The following is a 25,196-nucleotide window of genomic DNA, read 5'->3' as shown; positions in this document are numbered from 1 at the left end:
GATGCCTCTGTCCGTGGATTTCCCAGGCTAGAATACTGGAGTGGGTTACCATTTCTTCCTTCAGGGGATCTTCCCAACCCAGGGATCGAACCTCGGTTTTCCTGCATTGAAGGCAGATTGCTTACTGTCTGAGCCACCAGGAATTTTTTAAATAAATATAGAAGATTCATAGAAAAGGAAGAGGGGAAGGAGAGAAAGAGAAATATAAATGAAGGAAGGGCTCAGAAGAGCACGCATGGTACAACACAGAGAAGAGGTAATAAAGAAAGAGAGGGGCAGATTCCAAAGATTTTGCCAATAGTTTTAACCTAAACAAATCTTTAGGTCAGTGTGGATGGGGGGCATAAATTAAACTGAACTCCTCATGGATATCTAACTCAAGAAGAAAATCAATAGCAACTTTCAGAGTTCACACAGCTTCATCGACTGAGTCCCATTAAAACCCTCCAGATTTCTTTCCTTACAGCTCAAATGTTCCCTGGAGAAAATGCTGATTCAGAACAAGGAAGTTTATAAATTGTGGGCCATTTCTCATTGAGAGAAAACAGACACAGAATTATGCTTAGAGCGAAAGGAAGCCAGTAGCCTTCACAAGTTCCACAGTGAAATCTAGGGTAACAAACTTGCCTTCTTGAAAGACACAGCAAGCACTCTTGGATAACAAATAAGAATTGGCAGTGCTATGCTATCTGGGTACAATGTTCCAATTTTATATTCCAAAAGCATAATAATGAATCAAATGAAATAAAAACTTAGATGTATACTGTGTGCGTGCATATGTGTATGTGTGGTCAGTCGTGCCTGATTCTTTGCAACCGTGTGGACTGCAGCCCTCGAGACTCCTCTGTCCATGGAATTCTCCAGGCAAGAATACTGGAGTGGGTTACCATTTCCTCCTCCAGGGGATCTTCCTGACCCAGGGATCAAACCCATATCTCCTGCATCAGCAGGTGGATTCTTTACCACTGTGCCACCTGGGAAACCCCAGACATATACTAGAAAGCTAAAACTCAACAGGTGACTAGAACTAGGAACAGAACAAACTTCAGAAAATTTAAGGAGTGTAAAACCAGAACCATGATGCTGAAAATGAGACAGAAATTCTCATAGTTACATCATTCCCCTATATGAAATCAACTGATGATATCTGTTATTTATGTGATACAGATGCAATGTACCGGATAGATAATTGGTTAGTTGTTATTAAAGACACTTGAAAATGAATAATGGAAGAAATACAGGAATTAAAAGGGGGGACTCAATCCCATCACAATGTTCATCATCGTATTTTTGTCAAAGAAAGAGTCACAATGCAATGCAGAAAGGGGGAGGGCCACATTTTGTGTTGTGTTTAGCTGTTCAGTCATGTCCGACTCTTTGAGACCCCGTGGACTATAGTCTGCCAGGCTCCTCTTGTCCATGGGGATACTCCAGGCAAGACTACTGGAGTGAGTTACCATGCCCTCCTCCAGGGGATCTTCCCAACCCAGGGATCAAACCCAGGTTTCCCACATTGCAGGCAGCTTCTTTACCATCTGAGCCACCAGGGAAGCCCTGGTGGGGTTGCATACTGTACTTTGTTGCATACTTTACTTACCTGCTTCTCCGTGAGAATGACTCTCCCCAGTAACTGGTCCTCTAGACCTTTCATAGTGACTGTGAAGTCAATGATGGAGGTCCGAGCACTTATTTCAGGGGTATAGGCTGGGTTGGGCAGCTTGGTGGTGATGTAGAGTCTGAAGCCATCCATCACATCTATCTCTTTGTCACCGACTTTCACCTTTGTGATAAAAAGAAAGTTTAAAGTAATAAAACCCAGATACACCTTACTGTGTGTTTTTTTGCTTAGAATCTAGTATTGCTTTAAACCACTATACACCTGGAGATCATGTGTATACTTAAAAAGAAATGTTCATTAGGCATTCAGAGGGCTTCAGGCCACTAGCATGAAAAGAAAGAGGGACAAAAGTAAGAGAGGAAGGAGGAAGGGAGAAAGAGAGGGAAGGAGGGAAGAAGGGAAGGAGGGAGGGAAGGAAGTTAGCCAACATTTTTTGGTTGTTGTTCAGTTGCTCAGTCATGTCCGACTCTTTGTGACCCCATGGACCTCAGCACACCAGGCTTCCCTGTCCTTCACCATATCCTGGATCCTGTTCAAACTCATGTCCATTGAGTTAGTGATGCCATCCAACATACATCATCCAATAAAAATAGAATCTGGGGCTTCCCTGATGGCTCAGGGGTAAAGAATCCATCTGCCAATGCTGGAGACACAGGTTGGATCCCTGATCCAGGAAGACCCCACATGCCAAGGAGTAACAAAGTCCATGTGCCACAACTATAGAACTTGTGCTCTAGGGCCTGAGAACCGCAACTGCAAAGCCCACGTGTCACAATTACTGAAGCCTGAGCACCCTACAGCCCATGCTCTGCAGCAAGAGAAGCCACCACAAGGAGTCCATGCACCGCAGCTAGGGAGTAGCCCCCACTCACCGCACTGAGAGAAAAGCCCAGGCGGCAACAAGGATCCAGTCCAGCCAAAATAAACAAATTAATAAACCTATAAATATATAAATATTGAATTTATCCCGTGGGCTTCTGTGGGCGCTCAGCAGTAAAGAATCTGTCTGCCATGCAGGAGCCACCGGTGACATGGTTTGATCCCTGGGTTGGAAAGATCCCCTGGAGGAGGGCATGGCAACCCATTCCAGTATTCTTGCCTAGAGAATCCCATGGACAGAGGAGCCTGGCGGGCTACAGTCCACGGGGTTGCAAAGAGTCAGACAAGACTGAAGCGTCTATGCATACATGCACATAGCATTTATCACCAAAACTGTTGTGATCACACTGCAGAAGTGAGATGGATTCCCCAAGCAAAATCTGGTTCAGAAGTCAAGACTGATGACATCAATCATGTACCAAAAAGATATGAAAAGGTTTATTATTCACATGAGAATTTCTGGAGATTCAGGGTAGGCTGCCAAACAGGCCCAAAGAAAAATCACTTGAGAGAGCAGAGAGGGGCAGCTGTTTTAGGGTTTTACAGAGATCATGGGATGCGACTAGGATGAGGCTTCCCAGATATGGTCATGAACAGGGAGTTGCATGGTTTGGATTTCCCACTGTGGATCAGCTGGTGAAGAATTCACCTGCAATATGGGAGACCTGGGTTCAATCCCTGGGTTGGGAAGATCCCCTGGAGAAGAGAAAGGCTACCCATTCCAGTATTCTGGCCTGGAGAATTCCATGGACTGTATAGATTCCATGCACTTTACAGTCACTGAAAACAGTGACTTTCACTTTCACCAAAAGAGAGCGTTTTCTCATCATCTTGCCCAGATTTGGGATGACAGGGGAGGGGGCATGATGGGACTTGAAAGCCATGCAAAGTCTAACATCAGAATGGAGTCAGGCTTCATGATATAGGTGAAGTAGATGTTCCTAAAAAGGCTACTCTTGATCCCAACTCAGGAAGTGTGGAAGAGAAAAGCAAACACCTCCTGCCCCAGACTTGAATCTGAGTTGATGTTTAATGAGAAACTGTGACCTCTGTCACCTTGACCTGGCCTCATGGAAATTGCTCTGCACACTGCCATTGGCAGGCTTAACCTACCTTAAAGGTAGACCCAATCTTAATGAAGTTTCTCTCCAAAACATTATCCAGGGCTGGATCTAGTTCCTCCCCAACATCTTCGATAAGCAAGGGTCTTCCGAGAGAAAGACTGTCCTCCAGGTGGTTTCTGAAGTACTTGTGATTTAGAGATGTGATCTGGAAACAAGATCACATTCTTCAGCTTAGCAAATCATCATTTCCTTATTTTTGTTCATTTAGTTGAAGGGGCTCAGTGGGTAAAGAATCTGCCTGCAGTGCAGGAGACACAGGAGACACAGCTTCAATCCCTGGGTTGAGAAGATCCCCTAGAGGAGGATATGGCAAGCCACTCCAGTATTCTTGCCTGGAAAATTCCACGAACAGAAGAGCCTGATGGCCTATAGTCCATGAGGTCATAAAGAGTCAGACACAAACGAGCACACGGCACTTTAAAAGGCACTAAGAGTTGATTTACAATATTGTGTTAGTTTCAGGTATACAGCAAAGTGATTCAGTTTTAAATTTTTTTTTCAGACTATTACAAAATATAGAAAAAGTTCCCTGTACTACACAGTAGGTCCTTGCTGGTTATCTATTTTATATATAGTATGCTAATCCTAAACTTCTAATTTATCCCTCCTCCATCACCTTTCCCCTTTGGTAGCCGTTAAGTTTGCTTTCTATGTCTGTGGCTCTATTTATGTTTTGTATATAAGTTTGTTTATATCATTTTTTAGATTCTACTAATACATATAAGTGACATATAATATTTGTCTTTGTCTAGTTTACTTCTGGAGAAGGCAATGGCACCCCACTCCAGTACTCTTGCCTGGAAAATCCCATGGACGGAGGAGCCTGGTAGGCTGCAGTCCATGGAGTCGCTGGGAGTCGGACACAACTGAGCGACTTCACTTTCACTTTTCACTTTCATGCATTGGAGAAGGAAATGACAACCCACTCCAGTGTTCTTGCCTGGAGAATCCCAGGGACAGGGGAGCCTGGTGGGCTGCCGTCTCTGGGGTCGCACAGAGTCAGACACAACTGAAGCGACTTAGCAGCAGCAGCAGCAGCAGCAGCAGCAGCAGCAGCAGCAGCTTACTTCACTTTGTGTGATAATCTCTAGGTCCATCCCTGCTGCTATGAAAGATACTACTTCATTCTTTTGTATGGCTGAGTAATATTCCATTGTACAAATATACCGTATCTTCTTTATCCATTCCTCCATCAACGGACATTTAGGTTGCTTCCATGTCTGGGCTATTGTTAAGTAGTGCTGCTATAAGCACTGGAATGTATGTATCTTTTTGAATTATGGTTTTCCAAGACATATGCCCAGGAGTGGGATTGTAGGATCATATGGTATATTTTCAGTTTTCTAAAAAATCTCCAGAGCATTTGACTGCATCACTTCCTTTTATTAGGAAGCAGGTAAAAGCTCTATGTGACAATACTGCCTTTCCCCCCTACCACCATATTTGTGACAAATAATCATGGAATAACTATAAACTGTCTTTATTTGCCACACACCAAGTGTGACATAGCTCTCTCCTGCTCTGTTTATCATGGAGAGCCTTAGGCCCTAACAGAAGGCAGTCTGAACCCTTTGATGGACAGCATTAGGAGAGATAAACAAGAATCCAAATAATGCAATTTTTAGACACTGTTTTATAAATATTAATATCTAAATATTAATAACAAAATCATTTCTAAATATGAAATATTTATTCTCAGATACTGTGGATCTGGGGCAATAAAATTGATTAGTAGCACGTTTCATGCATGTGCTAAGTAGCTCAGTTATGCCCGACTCTTATGACTCAATGGACTGTAGCCCACCAGACTCCTCTGTCCATGGGACTCTCCAGGCAAGAATACTGGAGTGGGTTGCCCTGCCCTCCTGCAGGGGATCTTTCCAACCCAGAGTTCCATCTGGGTCTCCTGCATTGCAGGCAGATTCTTTAGGTTATGAGCCACCAGGGAAGCCCATTTATATTCAAACAAAGATTACCTGGAGTTCATTCTGGTTTTCTTTATTTTTAATCCAGATCTTGCCTTGAGTCTGTGGGTCAATTAGCAAAGGATAGCGAGATGCTTTTGTGACAATAATTCCATTCTGAACAGACAGGTCGTCATTGGGCAGGCCTTGGAGGTTCCACTCACTAATGGTAGGAGCATCAATCAACATCTCATTGAGGTTTAGATCGTCTCCAAATGGAATTTCCCGGGCTTTCATTTCCTTCTGCCAGTCATTTAACAGCAGATTGCGAAATTCTTGATTAAAGGGACCAGAATAAGATAGAAAAGCTGTAGCCAACAACACATCCCCTAAAACAAAAATACAAAACACCACTGAAACACTTTATGAACAGCCTTGTAATTCTGCCGAATATAAGAAGTGGCAAAAAAAAAAAAAGACAAGTCATTCTTTTGAATTAAATTTCAGAAACCAAATTGTAACCACAAGTTGCTGTGTTTGTGAATAAGCAGTAGTTCAGTTCACTGTGAAAAGAGTCTACATGGTCCACAAGTAATAACTGCTGATAGCCAAGCACTGGATTATGTTGACCTTACTGAATATGAGAGGATGACTTCTGACCTCAGAAGACACAGCCTCCATTCTAAATGACCTTGATCTATATGGTCATTCACTCATAGGAGAATTCAAAAATGACCTGATAATAAGAGTTTAAAGGTCATTAATGGGCCTCCCTGGTGGCTCAGAGTAAAGAATATGCCTGCAATGCAGGAGACCCAGGTTCAGTCCCTGAGTGAGGAAGAGTCCGCTGGAGAAGGAAATGGCAACCCACAGTATTCTTGCCTAGAGAATTTCATGGACAGAGGAGCCTGGTGGGTTACAGTCCATGGAGTTGTAAAGAGTCAGACATGACTGAATGACTAACACATTATCTAAGACAGGTTGCTTAAATGCCAGACCAATATTCATCCTTTTGAAACAGCTGGGCGTGCGCACACACACACAGAGGAATTTGAAGTAATGGAGTGTTGATGTATATTCTGATTAAAGCTTAAGTTTGCTCACTCCCCATCACAGTCAACACATAATCTCATTAATAAAGGGATTTGTGTGTGCGCGCTTTATCACTCAGTCCTGTCCGACTCTGCAACTCCACGGACTGTAGCCTGCCAGGCTCCCCTGCTCATGGAATTCTCCAGGCAAGAATACTGGAGTGGGTTGTCATTTCCTCCTCGAGAGGATCTTCCTAACCCAGAGATCAAAACTGAGTCTCCTGCATCGAAGGTGGATTCTTTACTGCTGAGCCACCTGGGAAGCTAATAAAGGGATTTACATACCTACAAGTCTTTTAGTTTGTGCAGCAAACTCTTTACTTTGCTCTGTCCATCTTTCTTTTTCTCCTGCCAAGCCTCCAATCAGTGCCGAAGCAGCCTGCATCTTATGTCTGCACCTCTCTGCATCTTCAAGCAAGGTCTAAACCAGAAGAAAGCCTTTTTTCAGAAAAATAGAGCCTGCAGCTCAAAAACATCATTCTAAAACATTATATGTTATACGCCTTTGTGAGAAACGTGAGCCATTTATTTCACAGGAAGCACTAACTTTCATTTCTATGTGTCTGGGTCAGTCCAGCCTGTGTCTTAAGCCCTATTTATGGAACATAGAGGGATTCCTCAGGAGGGGTCCTGAGCCAATGGGTAGACCCTCCCCAGATTTTCATAAACTGAGATATAATGAAAACTTGCATCCTTGATGATTTTCCTATCAAAAATTACAAATAAAATATAAGCATACATGCTAATATCACAGAGCACAACAAAATATAAAGACATGCATATCCCTACTTTAAAATGAGAAATGATGGTTCTCATGTTAAAGTTCTAGCATCACTATTGCTTTGTTTAACTCCATTATCTCCTTTGATTTCAGGTGAAACTCTAGATTTTCTTCAGGTTGCGGAGTTCTGAAACTCATTCACAAATTCCAGCCGCATTAACTCAGCAGGCCTCTTCCTGTTGCTCTTGTGTCAATAAAAGACCTCTAACTAGACTGCCACACACTGTTGGGCTTCCCAGGGGGCTCAATGGTAAAGAGTCCGCCTGCCAAACAGGAGACCTGGGTTCGATCCCTGGGTCAGGAGGATCCCTGGGGAAAGGAAACGGCACCCCACTCCAGTATTCCTGCCTAGAAAATCCTACGGACAGAGGAGCCTGGTGGGCTATACAGTCCATGGGGGTCACAGAGAGTCGGACACGGCTGAAGTGACTACACAGCAAGAGCCGCACACTGTTGCCACTCAGAGCTTTGTTCTTAAAAACAAACAGCTCGGTATACGTAATTATGGCTGATTTGCGACGTTGAATGGCAGACCCAACACTATAAAAATTCTTTAAAAAAATTTTAAGGGAAAAAAAAAAGCAAATGGTTCAGTTTCTCAATATTGAAGAGACAGCTGTTAATTCTACCTGTAAAAATGTATACTTATGAAACAATAATGGATACGGTTAAAGGTTTAGCTATATGTCAAGTCACTGGGAGTTCATGTAATATTCACACATATTTATATAATATATATGGCATACACATAAGCTAAATGTCTAACAATAGAGGATTATTTACATACATTATGGTACATTGTGAATAAGAATACTCTGAAGCCATTAAAATATAATCATTATGAAAAATAATCACTAGTTAAATTTCATTTATAAAGCAGTATGTACTGAATGATCTGTTACAGTTTTATGTGAATTTAAAATATATGTAAATCAGTCATATGTGTAGATACAAAATGATAAAGAGCAAAATACTTTTAGGCTTTATCACCAGGGTTACCTATGTGTGTTTTCTATAAAGAAACACAAATTACTTTTGTAATAATACATAATACAGTGTTTTTCAGAAACAAGATACTTGTTCCAGTTTGTTCTAGTTGCTCAGTTTTCCTTCCTGCTAGGGTTAATGCATAAAACTCAAAAGCCCAGCTGACAGGTGTGCCCACACCTGTACAACATCCATATTTGTTTGTATCTCCCCAAAAAGAAAGATGTCAGCTGGAAGTATCATACAGCATCACCATTTTCTTATTATTGCTGTTTAGTCACTCAGTTGTGTCCGACTGTTTGCAACCCCATGGACTGTAGCCCTCCAGGCTCCTCTGTCCGTGGGGTTCTCCAGGCAAGAATACTGGCGTGGGGTGCCATGCCCTCCTCCAGGGGATCTTCCAGAATCAGGGATCAAACCCACATCTCCTGCATTAGGCAGGTGTGTTCTTTATCACTGAGCCCCCAGAATAGCCCTTATTTATATCTGCCTACCTTTAAAACAAACTTTTCATGTGAAAGATATTTTTAATATTAAGTTATCCTCCCTAAGTTCCCCATCCCCACTTCTGTGTGGCTGAATATAAACTGGCCAACCTCTCCCCTCCCGGCTGTTGCTTTCTGGAAGCCGAGGCTCCTCAGGGAGGACTGGGAAATGGGGGATGGCAGCAGACAGGAGTGAGAAGCGAATTTTCCCTCTGAGCCTGGCTGGGGGAGGGTGCAGAATTCCTTGGCTTCCGTGGGTAGTACTCCTGGCCCTGTCTCTCCCAATGCCCTAGAATGTGACCAGATCCCTGGGGAAGTGGGCCCTCCACAAAGCCCTGCCCAGTGCACAGAGCCATAGGACACACACTCCTCCAGGGACTGCACACCTGGGTAATGAGGTCACCAGTCGTGACCATGAACCGCAGACTTGAAACCCTCCCTTGCCTCCCTGTAGTCTGTAACCCTGGACTCTCATGGAGCCCCATGGAGGAAGAGGCAACAACACCATGACTAAAGGTCAACTTCACGCCAACCTGTTGCAGGCAGGCCAGCACACGGCCAGATTTTGTTTTCTTAATGAAAAATACATGACATTTGTTGAAATGCAATTTTTTAAGTTAGAGCCATACCTTTATAGTAGCTGTACTTACATGGTCCTTATAATTGCTTACCTAACAAATAGCAGATACTCGAAAACAAAACAGCTTGAGTGAACTAATGCAAAACTTAAAACTGAAAGATAATAAAATGAGGCTGTAAAATATGTTTACTATATGTAGCAGCACTTCCCAATGTGAGTGTCCAAATGGTAGAAATTAACAGGCCTTCCTCATAGTTTCTAAAGTAGACTTTCAAACTGCAAAGTGAATTTTCTCTTGATATTATAAGTGAATTCCATAGACCATAAGTAATAAATCCAAATGACGATACATATTTACTTCTCCAAAATTTCTATAAAGCTCTTATTTTGCTTTCAGGAGACTTATCTTTAACAGAGAATACTATACATCTTGCATATTGTGCAACTGATGTTTATCTAAATTTGCTCACTGGGACCCTGTAAAGAGACAGACCAACAGAGCAGGAATCTCAATCCAGCCAAGTGACAACTGAGAAGCAGCAAAGGTTCTAAAATAAATCATCAAGGAAAGCACAGAGAGACTCTAGATCTTGTTTTCCAAATGTAGGCTTTATCAGAGGCAGATAGAGATTTTGTGAGGACAGATGCTTACATAATCTGGGGATCACTTTAAGAAAATCATCAAAGAATTATTGCAAATACAAAACAGCCAACTGAACATGTAATGAGAATCAGCAGGGGAAAAGCACTACAAAGTCCTGATGGTGAAGAATTCAGGTTCCTTTCCCCTAGGAACTCCAGGTATTTTATCTAAATAAAATCCTCTCCCCATAGACCTCTCCATGGCTCCCAGTAAACTCAGCATTTATGGGGCCTGTGCAAGTGAAGGAAAATGAAGCTTAAGCTACATTAGGTTTATGTTACATCTGCCTTGATTTCCAGAATGAAGGAGGCCCCAGTGGAACTGGAGTTAGTATAAATCAATGAAAGAGCTTGCTGTTCAGTGGAAAGGAAATATACAAACCTTGATTTTGAAGAATGCTAAAGCTGCAAAACATGCAGAGGTTGAGAAGGCTGTGGGTGGTCTCTGTGACTGGGACACAGCCATGTGGTCAGATTGGTCCAGCAGAGAGGCCCGAAAAGGCATCAGATGATCAAGATCTCTCTTGTCATTCTGGACCATTCTCTTGTCCTTTCTGGACCCAAGTTCCATTCTTTATTGTTTTTTTAAATTTTCATTTTGTTTTCTGTTTTTTTTGTTTGTTTGTTTGTTTGTTTGTTTGCCGCACCATGTGGGATCTTAACTCCCTGACCAGGGATTGAACCCACGCTCCTTGTATTGGAAGCACAAAGTCTTAGCCACTGGACCACCAGGGAAGTCCCCTAAGTTCCCTTCTTTAAAATGACCATAATATAAAAATATCTACCCTGCCTACCTTGAGAGATTGTTTAAAGATTAAATGAGATAAAGTGGGAGGATATAATTTGAAAAACATATCAAAAATGCTGCACAAGATGCTGCTTTCATCACAATTTACAAGAAAACCCAGAACATCCATGTTCCAGCAGTGACTTCTGTTTTGGCTGAATATCCTGACCTCTCACCGAAGGTCCTCAGTGTCTGCTAGAAACAAACTCCAGGACTTGATGAAGGCGCATGTGCTGTGTGTATACGTGTGTATATGTATGTATGCATTGTGCATCACTTAAATGAATCCCCGCTGGAAATCAAACCCTTAGAGAGAGAAAGCGGGAAGGAATGAAGGGCTGACCACAGTGTCAGAGGATAGTCACCTGCTTTTCGGTCATGGCCTGCTCGTACTCAGCCTGCACCACGTCCAGCTCGGCTTGCTTGTCGTCCAGCTCGGCCTGGGCCTTCTGCAGATCCTGCATGGCCAACACGTAGCGGTTCTCCTGCACCACCAGGTTGGCCTACATAGGACATACACAGCATGAAGGGACAGGCAGCAACCCAGACATCCCGCAGGTCACATCTGAGAACTCAGGGAAGTCCATGCTACGCCTTTTCTTTGTTCTTTGAGAGTCTTCTCAAATTACATTATCAAGGCCAAGTCTTCACGTGAACTTGACATGTTTGTAAGCAGACAATTATCAGTCATTAAGAGAGAATCAGCAAACTTTTTCATAAAATTCCAGATAGTAAATATTTTTGGCTTTGGGGGACAAGAGGCAAAATCAAGAATTTTGGTTAAGTACTCAATTTAAAATTCTACGAGCTGTACAAATACAGGTGGTAAGTTAGATTTGGCCTGTGGACCATAGTTTGCCAGTCCCTAAACTTGAACACTGTAATAGTAAATGCATAAATGCAAATTGCAGATTATTTTAATATTTAGTTGCAGGGGAAAAGTTGAATATTTAGAACCATCTGCCAAGGAGAGCTCATCACTGTTAATGACGATGTTAAAACAAGACAAAGAATGAAACATAATTAATCACTGAATATAAAGATCTAGGTGTTCATGGGTAGAGATGGACTTGATGGTATTCCTGTAATTCTCATATATTACTTGCTTTCAAGCAAAGAATTGATACTTGAGCTGTGATCAAATAAAAATATTTGTTTTAAGGAAGCTAAATTAGACTCAAAAGACATAATCAAAAGCAATATTGGGGAAAAAAAAGCAATATTTGGAAAAGGTGATGTAGAAAATAATCTGTGTTTACAGGAATTTAAATTTTTTTGAAAAAAATTTGAAATTTAAATTCTCTCTTTTAAGTTTTTAAAACGGTAAAACTGACCTTGATGGGGAAACCCAATACCAGCATCATATTATTTCTGAGGTGTTTGAGAAGAAAAGATTATTTTAAAATATTCTTTAATATTCTGATGACCCCATGTTCCCAAACTTTGGCAGAATAATTCTTTAAAGGAATATCTAGTTCCATGACTAGAACCAATGACAGCAAATGCATGGCTTAAAAATTACAGTTTACAAATATTCTGACTCTTGGAACATTTTTCCTCATCTCTGCTCTAAGAAGAATCTGTTGCCACGACTTAAACAAGGAGGAACAGCAAGACCACTCTGTCAACTTACTATAAAGCCACCTGCTAATGTCAAAGTATCACAGCCCCCCAAATTTTGGATATTTTCAAGGACTTTCCTCAGAAAAAAATAATGATAATAATCTTTTTAATGAAGTACTCAAACGATATAATCAAAGGGTATAAAAATCTTTCAACTCCAACTGCTCACATTAGGAGCTGTAGGACTCTATTAAGATTACTTAAACTCTATGAGCCTCAGTTTCTCCATTAAGATTGAAAAACTACCTGCTAAGATTTATGAGAGTGTGTTGTCTGTGTGTTAAATATGATAGTATGTAAAAACCCAAGTCTGGGACCTGATCTATAACAAGAGTTTAATAGATAGTAATATATTAATATCACTCTTCTAAAGATCTTTTTGATATGGGCCATTTTTAAAGTCTTTATTGAATTTATTACAACATGGCTTCTGTTTTATGTTCTGGTTTTTTGGCATCAAGGCATGTGGGATCTCTGCTCCCTGAGCAGGGATGGAACCCACACTGGTGCATTGAAAGGCGGAGTCTTAACCACCAGATCACCAGGGAAGTCCCTCCATAAACAACAGTGCTATTATCTACATTCAATATTTAAGGCTCTCCTGTTGCAACGTTCTGTTTATGTAAACTCATATTTATTAGTTTTCACAGAGTTTCTAAGGAGAAATCTCCTTAGAATGAAACTGAATAGAATTTAAATCACAATTCTTGTCATCAATATTTGTTTAAGTTTATCCACTATTAGAAGTCACTTGGCCTGTCTAGAGGAATTGTAAGATGAAAGAAGAGTCCCTCAGTGTCTCCATCACTAATGAGTGGTGAAGAGGTCCCCACTGGAGTCGAAGGAGTGTCCTCAAACTCTTCACTTGGGAAACGAGAGAAACCCTTTCAGAAGTCGGTGAAGTTAGACCCTTTGGTCTGTATTTCTTAATATACTGAGCAGAGTTGCCCAGTGAGACTACACTTTCTTTGTCTTCTAATTCTCTCTATGCAATGAACATGTAGGATCTATGTAACTATGCTTATTTTTATGACAATGGCAATTAGGAGGGACCTGACAAACTAAAGACTTCTGGATGCTGGATGCTACTAAGAACACAGGAGGGCACCCCCTGAACAGGCTTCTCAGAAGAGAAGCATAGGTTCCAGCTACAACTAGAAGGTTCTCCCTCCTGGTGTTCCCCTCACGTCCTACTGTAGGACTTACGTCGTCCTGGGACTGGATGGAGCCTGAATTGTACCAAAGGTAATGGGGAAGATGTTGTTCTTGCATAAGCCTTGTTTAGAATATCCATTATTTTGTACTGATTTTAACTCATTTTATTCCTAGTAATTACAACAAAATAAAAACTCCCCCTTGTGAATTCAACTCTAATTCCCTTGGAGACACTTATGTATGCTTACCCACTGGAAAAATTTGCTAAGGATGCCCTATACTTTTCACTGGATTCAGTGGTTCAGTCAGTATCAAAATAGCCAACTGGAGTCTTCAATGGTCCTGAATCCTGACAGCATGACATCAACTATTTGCTTTAAAAATCTCTAAGCCAAACGAATCCCTTCTGTTTTAAGACGCCCTAAGACCTCCAGGGACTCCCCACTGACTAAATGCTCTGGGTATGGTAATAATGAGAAAATAAAATGGAACTTGAAACTTTCTCCCTATCTTCTTTCTATTCATATTATTTTTAGCATGATTATTAAGTTCCTCATGTAGTTTGTATGTATAAGAGGATGTTAGTTGACGGTTGAAAGAGATCAGACTTATACGAAAGCAAAATAATCAACCAAACCATTAGGTGTGATTTTTGAGGCATTAATATTTCATTCTCAAAACATCTACTTGCCTCTCCATCCGCTTAAGACGGTCACTGAATGGTATGGAGACATGGACAAATAATGCTGAGAAATTCAATAACTAAAGAGAAACAGTGGCATATTGTCAGCCCACATTAAATAAAGGATGCTAGTCAGTCTCTTTCCTGAGGGTCAAAGGAAGAGGGAATACTATGTCACCTCTGAAGCCAAGTCCAGCCACCAGTGACTGTCCACCCCACCCCATTCATAGGAATCCCTGGCAAGCGGTCTTGGACATTACTGGCGGATCCTGTGCTATAGTTTTCTGTGCTTCTTTTTCTCAAGTTAACATTGTGGGGGTGAAGGGGGAAATGTCCAGCAGCCCACAATGGACGTAGTATCCTTGTAGAGTCCATGCTTAAGGCCCATACAATTCCAGCGGCAGGAGGATTACAGAGAAGAAACATGCTATGCTTGGCCGGTCCAGCACCAGCTCTTATCATAGACTTGAGACTAATAACACCTGAGACTTCTTTGCTGCAGGAAAGACAAGCCCTGTTGACCCAGAGACCCCCTGCTGGCACACATCCTGAAGCCCCACCAAGGACGCTTACCTTTAGAGGCAACACCTCTCTGTTTATGGAAAAGAAGGAAGCCATGGCCTTGGTCCAGGAACAAAGACCCGCTACATTCCCACACACTCGTTTAGCAGTTTCGATGTTGTAGTCTGCCATTTCAAAGTAAGGATTCAAAAATTCTATCACTTCTTCATTGATCGTGTCTTTCGGGAATTGCTGTGGAAGAATGGAGTGAAATAAACTTAAAATGCCTTGTCCATTAAGTCATAATCACATTATGCTCATGATACCACTGAAACAAACGGTTAAGTCCAAGAATGGATGAATATCTTGTCGATATTTCAGGATATTAGGCAAATAAAATGATACATATATTTAGCATTGCAAATAAAGCAGATATGTAAAGTGTATATATTTAGACATAAATATTTAGCATTTAGCAGCAACCAAATGCTTAACACATTCAGAGAGAGGTTCTATTAAACTCACCTGAAATGTGACGAAAATCAGTAGGACATTAAGCCTTCAGGATGATGAATTAATTTTTAATCACTGAACTATCAAGATTATGAGAGAACTTTTCTCTTCTAGAGGGATAAAATTTTAAAATAGTAACAGAAATGGATTAAGAGTACCTTCTTGCATTAAAAGAGAAGACTGACCAATCAGTGGAATTGGATCTTTTACAAATGGCGTTTGATGATCTCAATGAAGATAATTAAATGTTTTCCAAGTAGAAAGAAATGTAGCACCTAACTAATTCATAGAAATACGTCTGCACAGAACATACATAGCACAGAGCAAAACTCACCTTTATTCAGAGCTCCTTAAAAATGCAAGTTTCTTTTGAGAGACTTAAAAAATAGTGAAGCCAGAAGAATATTTGGGAGCAATGGAAGGATGGTGGTGACAGAAGGCAAATAGCAAAGTAGCTTCCAAGGACACTGGCTCTGCAGCAAGTATATAAAGCAAGTCCAATGCCACTGCCACATTTTCCGGTGAGTATTTTTTGAGCCCCACCTCCTACTACCACTGCTCTTCCACACACTCATAATCAGATTAATCGCCACCCCACTCTCCACCCAAATCGCATGCTATTCCTTCACAGGGCACTTACATCTCAGAGGCTCATATTCCCATTATCTGAAACAAGTCTGTATAACCCATTGGTTTCAGAAGCTACTTCTTGTTAGAGCTGCTATAAAAGGCCTCACAAGATGCTCTGGCCACAGTAGCCACATGGGCAACATTGAATTAAAAACGGAATGAAACTGAAAAAGACATATACCCCAGTGTTCACAGCAGCACTGTTTACAATAGTTAGGACATGGAAGCAACCTAGATGCTCATCAACAGATAAATGGATAAAGAAGTTGTGGTACATGTACACAATGGAATATTTCTCAGCTATAAAAAGGAATGCATTTGAGTCAGTTCTAATGAGGTGGACAAACCTAAAGACTATTATACAAAGTGAAGTAAGTCAGAAAGAGAAAGACAAATATTGCATATTAACATATATATATGGAATCTAGAAAGATGGTACTGATGAACCTATTTATAGACTTTTGAACACAGTAGGGAGAGAGAAGGTAGGATGATTTGAGAGAGTAGCATTGAAGCATATTTATTACCATAGATAGACAGTGGTAATCTACTGTATGACACAGGGAACCCAAAGCTGGTGCTCTGTGACAACTTAGAGGGGTGGGATGGGGAGGGAGGTGGTAGGGAGATTTAAGAGGGAAGAGATATATGTATACCTATGGCTGATTCATGTTGATGTATGGCAGAAATCATCATAATATTATAAAGTAATTATCCTTCAATAAAAATTAAAATTTTTAAAAGAAACTATGAAAAAAATTTTAAATAAAAACTGAATGAAAGACAGTGCTGAAGTTACTATGTGGGGTATGGATGGGGCTTGGGAATCCCAATCAGTTGTTTCAAGATATAAATATTAAAAATAAAACAACAAAACTTCCAAAAGAAAAGATAGGTGCATTTATTCTACCCTGCTGCTGCTGAGTCGCTTCAGTCGTGTCCGGCTTTGTGCAACCCCACAGACGGCAGCCCACCAGGCTCTGCCATCCCTGGGATTCTCCAGGCAAGAACACTGGAGTGGGTTGCCATTTCCTCCTCCAATGCACGAAAGCGAAAAGTGAAAGTGAAGTCACTCAGCTGTGTCCGACTCATAGCAACCCCATGGACTGCAGCCTACCAGGCTCCTCCGTCCATGGGATTTTCCAAGCAAGACAGGCAAAGATTTACTAAACAGAACACAGAAAGCACTATTAAGGAAAATATTGATAAACTGGACTATAATAAACAAGAACATCTGCTTACCAAAAGACACAATTACTGGAATGAACAACTAAGGCAGAGAGTGAAAGAAGATATTTGCAAACATATAGATGACAAATTACTCATATTTTACATATAAAGAAACTCTAAAGCTCTAATGCTTATAATGTCTTATATTTGAAAGAGAAACTTCTACTCTGAGAAGATACTTAAATACAAATTTTAAATATATATGAAGAATATTACTCAGACTTAAAAAAGAAGGAAATTCTGCCACTTATAACAACATGGGCAGACCTGGAGGGCATATGCTAAGTGAAATAAGTCAGACAGAGAAAGACAAATACTGCCTATTATCATTTATACGTGGAATTTAAAATAGACTCACAGAAGCAGAGAGTAGAATGGTGGTAGCTAGGGACTCGGGGAGGAGAAAGGGGAAGATGCTGGTCAAAGGTCAAGGGTCAAAGTGTCAGTTATACAAGATGAGAAGGTCCTGGGGATCTAATGTACAGCAATGTGAATATAGTTAACAATACTGTATTATATACTTGAAATTTGCTGGGAGACTAGATCTTAAGTGTTCTCACCACCAAAAAAAAAAAAAGGAAAAATGGTAACTATGTGAGGTGATAGATATTTAATTGGATATTTATTGGATTTAATGGATGGATTAAACCAGATGGATGGATTAATAGATGGATTAAATCCATCTCAACCAGAGGATGAGATAGTTGAATGGCATCATCAACTCAGTGGGCATGAGTTTGAGCAAACTCCAGGAGATAGTGAAGGACAGGGAAACCTGGTGTGCTGCAGTCCATGAGGTCACAGAGTCAGACACGACTGAGTGACTGAACAACAACAAATGGATGGACTATGGTGAAAGCATTTCACAATGTATCAATGCAAACATCAAGACGTCAAGTCATCCATCTTCATTATAATACACTTTTATTTGTCAATTATACCCCAATAAAGTTGAAAACCACTTAATAAGTTAAAAAATATGCATGCAGATTCATCTTCTGTTAAAGGATCCAGACACTCCAGTGAACTCTGAATCCCTTCTTGGCCCATCATGATGAAACTACCAACCTGCAAATTCTGTAGAAAGTTTCCTGCAGTCATCAGTTTTAAAGATTCCTGCCAGGAAGGAACTGTGCAGCTTTTCTCCAGGTCAATTTTCACTGCATTGACTTTCCTCTGAAACAGCAGCAGCACACAATCCATGATCCTCATGATGAGATGAGGGGGTCGGCCTAGCGTGCGGACAGTAGCGATGTCGGAAGGCTTGATGGTCTGGGGAGGAAAGGGGGTTATCATCCAGTCTCAAGACAGGAAAAGCAGAAGCAAACATTTACTCTCCAAAGACTGCTACAGGAAGTCCCCTACCTATGAGCAAGTTCCATTCTGTGAGCACATCTGTAAGTCCAATTTGTTCATAAGTCCAACAAAGTTAGCCTGGGTACCCAATCAGCGACATAGTACTGTCATAGGTTTATAATACTTTTCCCACAAATACTACATAAAAAGCAAACAGATACAAAACACTTTGAATCCTACAGTACACAGTACCTTGAAAAGTACAGTAGTAACAGGGCCACAACTGGCACACAGGGGCTGGCATAGAGTGAACAGGCAAGAAGTGTCACTGACTAGAGGAAGGAGAAGGGGTGGGAGATGGTAGAGCTGAAGGACTGTCAGCGATAGGAGACGGAGGGCAAGTTGGGGTTTCACTCACGCCTGACATGGATAGAATCCACGTTCGCATCTTTGAAAGTTCACAACTTAAAACGTTCATATATATGTAGGGGACTTACTGTACTTCAACAGAGGAGCGCAAGCATTTTTAAGTTCGACGCAGTCATGAGGGCTAGAAGCATATTTAATCCCAAAGAAACACACAACCCCACATGTTCAAATTTTTACAATTCAAAGTGATAGCCAGAGTAGACACAGCAAGAGACATGTTTGCCAGCTGATAAGGAGCTGTGGCTTCTCTAAAATTGTAACAGCCACTTAGTATCAGAAAAGGAAGCCATCTGAAAGGAAAAGAATCATCAGCTCCAAAGTAGATTCCAGGGATTCTCAACCAGCGAAACTCCAGGACTTGCAGCGCTCTTTTTACTCGTTAGTTATGTAGGTCAAGAATCTGACTCTCTCTCTTACAGCTCGTCACCGTGGACCGACACCAGCGGGTAGCCGCGGGGCTGCCAGTTGCATAATTAGAGGTTTCTTAGCTGGAAACTGACCTTTAGATGATGGAACATGAGCAACAGGAATTTCACTAAGCTCTTAGAAAAGTTCTGTTCCACACAAAGATTCTTAGACAGTAAATTACTTAACAGTCACATAGACCTGTTGTGGTCGATAATAATTATTCTATCAGTTCTATCAATGGAATAAGCATTGGAAACACAAAAATAAGCATCTGATATTGTCCTATTTCTAGGACATACTGCACCTTCATTCCTTCTAGGCCTTGCAGACCTTCCATCTGATTTCCATTTGCAACCCCCCTGTCAAAGGAAGGTACCTCGTGAACTTCATATCAAAGCTAATGATCTTTTCTCTGAGAATTTTGGGGAAAATAAGAAGAAAAGAAAACCACTGAACCCGGTAATTAGAAAGATAACTATCTACTTTGAAAAGGATTGTTTCAGTACACTAGCATTTGTGAATTCTAGACAGCTGGACGTGAAGGAGAATTTGTGGTTAAAAAAAAAAAAAAACTGGAAATAGCAGACAGACCTTAATTTGAGATATTTGGCTATAAAAGAGAAAGGAGGGAAACATAATAGCTGCCAATAGGGAAAGCAGCATCAAATTACAGTGGATATAAAACGCCAGTCTATGTCCGATGCAGGATACAGCATGCTTGGGGCTGGTGCATGAGGATGACTCAGAGGGATGCTGTGGGGAGGGAGGTGGGAGGGGGGTTCATGTTTGGGAACGCATGTACACCCGTGGTGGATTCATGTCAATGTATGGCAAAACCAATACAGTATTGTAAAGTAAAATAAAGTAAAAATAAAAATTTAAAAAAATAAAGTGGATATAAAAGAGTCTGACATGTTTATTTCACTTTAGCTTTTGTTTGTTTGTTTTAAAATTTATTTTCTCGAAGTATAGTTGATTTACAATGTATTAGTTTCAGGTGTATAGTGATTCAGATATTTATATATATATATACACACACACAATAGTTTGCATCTTCTAACCCTAAACTCCCAATCCAACCCTTCCCCCAGCATTTTAGCACCCACAAGTCTGTTCTCTGTGTCTATTTCTGTTTCATAGATAAGTTCATTTGTATCCACATATCAGTGATACCACACGGTATTTGTCTTTCTCTTTACAGTTTATTTCACTTAATATGATAATCTCTAGGCAGGTCCACCCATGTGGCTGCAAATAGCATATTTCATTCTTCTCATGGCTGAGTAATGCTCCATTGTATATATGCACCACATCTTCTTTATCCACTTATCTGTTGATGTACATTTAGGTTGCTCCCATGTCTTGGCTATTGTAAAGAGTGCTTCAGTGAAAACTGAATGCATGTATCCTTTCAAATGATAGTTTTCTCTGGATATATGCCCAGAAGTGAGACTGCAGGACCACATGGTAGCTCTGTTTTTAATGCTTAAGGGACCTGCACATTGTTCTCGATAGAAGCTGTACCAATTTACATTTTCACCGACAGTGTTGGAGGGCTCCTTTTTTCCCATACCCTCTCCAGCATTTATTATTTGTAAGACTTTTTGCTGATGGCCATTCTGACTGGTGTGAAGTGATATCTCATTGCAGTTTTGATTTAATTTCTCTAATAATTAATAATGTTGAGCATCTTTCCATGTGTCTGTTGGCCATTTGTATGTCTTCTTTGGAGAAATGTCTATTTAGATCTTTTGCTCACTTTTTGGTTTTTTTTTTTTTTTTAATTGAGTTGTATGAGTTGTTTGTATATTTTGGAAATTAACCCTTTATTGGTCTCATCGTTTGCAAATATTTTCTGTCTGTGGGCTGTCTTTTCATTTTGTTTATGGTTTCCTTTGCTGTGCAAAGGCTTATAAGTTTGATTAGGTCCTATTTATTTACCCTTTAGCTTTAAAAGGGGGAAATCTCAAACAGACTTGGACTCAATTATGTTGGGGACCCAGGTAAAATGAATTGGGGGTGGGGGTATAGCTGAAGTTCAACCTATTTCAGATAAATATTTGATTCCTCTTTCTTCTACAGGCAAAGCAATATGACTATTACATATGTGTGTGTGTGTGTGTGTTTGTATACATGTTGCTGCTAAGTCACTTTAGTCATGTCCGACTCTGTGTGACCCCATAGACGGCAGCCCACCAGGCTCCCCTGTCCCTGGGATTCTCCAGGCAAGAACGCTGGAGTGGGTTGCCATTTCCTTCTCCAATGCATGAAAGTGAAAAGTGAAAGTGAAGTCACTGAGTTGTGTCCGACCCTCAGCGACCCCATGGACTTGCAGCCTACCAGGCTCCTCCCTCCATGGGATTCTCCAGGCAGAAGTACTGGAGTGGGATGCCATCGCCTTCTCCGATATATATACATATATATATATAATTATACAAAGCAGTCAGGTCAGATTAGCATTGGGATAAGAATAGACACATTCTTTGCTGTTACTTTACTTGTTTTGTAGGTTTACAAGGCTGATGCCAAGACAGTTTGAATGTGCCTAGAATTTTCTTAGTATGAATTGGTAGTACCAGATTTCAGAACTTACAAGGAGGCAATAAAATGAAGACAGAACCAGTGAAGGAAATTATCGAAAACCTCCCCTACATACCCCAATCACCTTGCCCCTATTCCCAGACATTTCTGCATTGATGGTGTTGCTGAATACTGTAGTGGTAGAGAGTACTAAATTAGGACGATATTGGAAAATATTTTATAATATTAAAAAACATGTCAGGCTTTTGAAATCTTATGAAAATGCAGACCTGTAGGAACTGAGATGCCACATGCTCCGTTCCTATAATGCTGTTAGTATCACAAGTCCAATAAAGGTTTAGAAGTTTCTTTACAGTATCCTTGTCGTCTCTCTATTGATCAAAGACTCTCAGTGGATCCAGAGTGTCTTAAAATGGGCAGGGGGAGGATATGTTCAGGATCTTAAAGAGATATCTGCACCCTTATGTTTGCTGCAGTGTTATTCACAATGGCCAAGACATGGAAGCAACGTAAATGTCCATTGATGGATGAATGGATCAAGAAAATGTGGTATTTACATCCAATGGAATGTTATTCATGCTTCAATAATGGAAATTCTGCCACGTGCAACAGTATGGATGGACCTGGAACATATTTTGTCAAGTGAGATAAGCTAAACATGAAAGAAAAATGCTGCATGATCTCATTTATATGTGGAATCCCAAACTCATAGAAGCAGAGAGTAGAATGGTGTTGCCAGGGGCTGAAGGAAGAAGGAAATGGATGGTAATGGTCAAGGGGTAGAAAGTTTTAGTTACGCAAGATAAATTCTAGAGATCTACTCTACAGCACAGTGCCCAGTTATCAATACTTTATTGTATACTTGAAATTTGTTAATGGGTAGATCTTAAGTTGTGTTCTTATCAAAAAAGTAGTAATAAGAAAAACAGAATTACCCTACGATCCAGTAATCCCACTACTGGGCACAAAGCCAGAGAAAATCATAATCAAAAAGATACATGCACGCCAATGTTCATAACAGCACTATTTGCAGTAGCCAGGACACGGAAGCTTCCTAAATGTCTATCAACAGAGGAATGGATAAAGAAGATATGGTACACACACACAGTGGAATACCACTCAGCCATAAAAAGGAATGACTCCAGGTCATTTGTAGAGATGCGAATGGACCTAGATAGTGTCATATACAGAGTGAGGTAAGTCAGAAAAAGAAACACAAAGATCATATATTAATGTATATATGTGGAATCTAAAAAAATGATACAGGTGATCTTATGTGCAAAGCAGAAATAGAGACACAGAGCTAGAGAACAAATATATGGATACCAAGGGGAAAGGAAGGGTGGGAGGAATTGAGAGATAAGGATTGACACCCATATACTATCGACAAATAGATAACTAGTGAGCACCTACTGTATAGCACAGGGAACTCTGCTTAATGCTCTGTGGTGACCTAAATGGGAAGGAGGTCCAAAAGCGAGGGTATATATGTAACTGTATGGCTGATTCATTTACTGTAAAATAGAAACTAACACAAACTGTAAAGCAACTATACTCAAATAAAAATAAATAAAGAAAAATTATAAAGAATAAAACAATAATAAAGGGAGCAGGAGGAAACTTTGAGAGTTGAGGGATGTGTCTATGGCCTTGAAGGTGGTGATGGTTTCATAGGTGTGCACTCATCCCAAACTCACAGAGCTATACATATTAAATATATACACCTTTTTATATATCAACCACAACTTCATAAATTGGTCTTTTAAAAGTGGGACTGGGGAAGATGAGGTACCCACCCATCTGAGAGGCTAAGGACCCTGGAAGACTTCATGTATTAAGGAGGACAGTTTAGCCAGTGCAAGAAGGAATGAAGAAACAGTAAGGAGAGATATATCACCTGTAAGAATGGTGTGAAACTTTGGAAAGACAAGAAAGGAAGGCAGCATCTTCATTGTCTCTAAAGAGTAAAAATTGTCTTATACAATATGTTGTATACTGACTCAGAAAGCTTAAAGACTTAACGTGGATCAAAAAAATGTATAAGCGTTTCAGGAAGTGTGCTAAGAAGGTAGCAAAAAATAATAACTATATCACATAATGATGCAAGTTCAATTGAGGTTATATAACTTGAATTAGCAATGGACAGGTCAGCAGTGTTCCAGTTCTCCAGCCACTTTCTAAGCCAAGAATCAATAACATAAGACAATAGATGAGTAGACTAAGGATTTTATTCCCCTGACCAGGGATTGAACCACACCCACTGCATTGGAAAGGCAGAAAGTTAACCACTGGACCAGAATGTTAACCACTGGACCACCAGGGACGAAATAGTAAAAGCAATAACTTGAGTCCAAAACATCTCCAATTACACTAATCTCAAAAAGGGCCAGCCCTTGAAGATATGGCCTACTTCACTAGATTCAACATATTTTCCCAGAATCCAACCTTGTTTCTAACTTCATCATTTATAATATTGCCACATAACTGCATTGTGTTGGAAGCCTGGTCAAAGCCTGACCTTAATGCGTAGCACTAGATCAGTAGTCCTTTGTCTGGATAATTTATATGTACACTCAAAGAAAGCTGTATCTTACTAACCTACTCCAACATCCTCAATGAATGAGTGAAAAAAATATTTTAGAAATTTTGTGCGACTTTCCTAATGTCACACAGCTTATTGGTAACAGAGTTGACATGAGAAGCTGGCACCCAGACCACTATTATATGGCACTGCCCATCACTTGTGAGTGAGAAGATAATATGTGAAGTGCCACCTATAATATCTTAAAAAAGCAAATAACATCTCCAAGCAGAAAATATCATTTGAAATCATTCCAGTGAAGAGAGCTTTGGTCTGAAGCAGTAGAACATTTCTTCGTTGTTATTCATCTTTTCTGCCTAATCTTCCTCCGAGGCCCTAGAAGATGACATCTGTTATATCACAAAGATGTACCTGCAAGGCTGCTTCTGCTTCTTCTAATGCTGGCTTTGCTGCTTCCAGTTTTTCCTCAGCAATAGCTTTATCTTTAGAGATGCTGTCGACAATGGCCTGGGCTTTGTCCTTCACCTTCTGGACCTCAGCTTTGACCTTTTCAGCAGCCTGTGCTTTCATTGTCACTTCTTTTAAGACCTAATTCAATATAAAACCAAAAAAAGTACATCAAAAATCACCCAGCTCAAAATGCACATTTTTGCCTGAATTCGTCGATTTTGTCCAATTACACAATTTTTCATACATAGAATTAAGAGTATGGTACTTTTAAAATTTTTTATTGGAGTATAGTTGCTTTACAATGTTGCATTAGTTTCT

The 25,196-nt window shown here is 40.4% G+C and overlaps 1 protein-coding gene across 3 annotated transcripts in view; it reads right to left on the bottom strand.

Annotated features, from left to right (window-relative positions):
• DNAH5 (dynein axonemal heavy chain 5) overlaps positions 1 to 25,196 on the bottom strand; it is a 313,711-nt gene that overhangs the window by 64,039 nt on the left and 224,476 nt on the right. For all 3 annotated transcript variants that reach the window (XM_060400272.1, XM_012097159.4, XM_060400271.1), the window contains exons 58-65: positions 24,840 to 25,016; positions 18,281 to 18,484; positions 14,912 to 15,091; positions 11,244 to 11,381; positions 6,902 to 7,037; positions 5,598 to 5,914; positions 3,611 to 3,766; positions 1,598 to 1,780 (exon numbers count right to left, since the gene is read on the bottom strand). In XM_060400272.1, coding sequence (XP_060256255.1) covers positions 1,598 to 1,780; positions 3,611 to 3,766; positions 5,598 to 5,914; positions 6,902 to 7,037; positions 11,244 to 11,381; positions 14,912 to 15,091; positions 18,281 to 18,484; positions 24,840 to 25,016 — 1,491 coding nt within the window. The remainder of the gene's footprint in view (positions 1 to 1,597; positions 1,781 to 3,610; positions 3,767 to 5,597; positions 5,915 to 6,901; positions 7,038 to 11,243; positions 11,382 to 14,911; positions 15,092 to 18,280; positions 18,485 to 24,839; positions 25,017 to 25,196) is intronic.

Source organism: Ovis aries, chromosome 16 (genome assembly GCF_016772045.2).
Source record: "Ovis aries strain OAR_USU_Benz2616 breed Rambouillet chromosome 16, ARS-UI_Ramb_v3.0, whole genome shotgun sequence".
NCBI lineage: Eukaryota > Metazoa > Chordata > Mammalia > Artiodactyla > Bovidae > Ovis > Ovis aries.
This window is presented reverse-complemented; position numbering and strand designations above follow the sequence as displayed.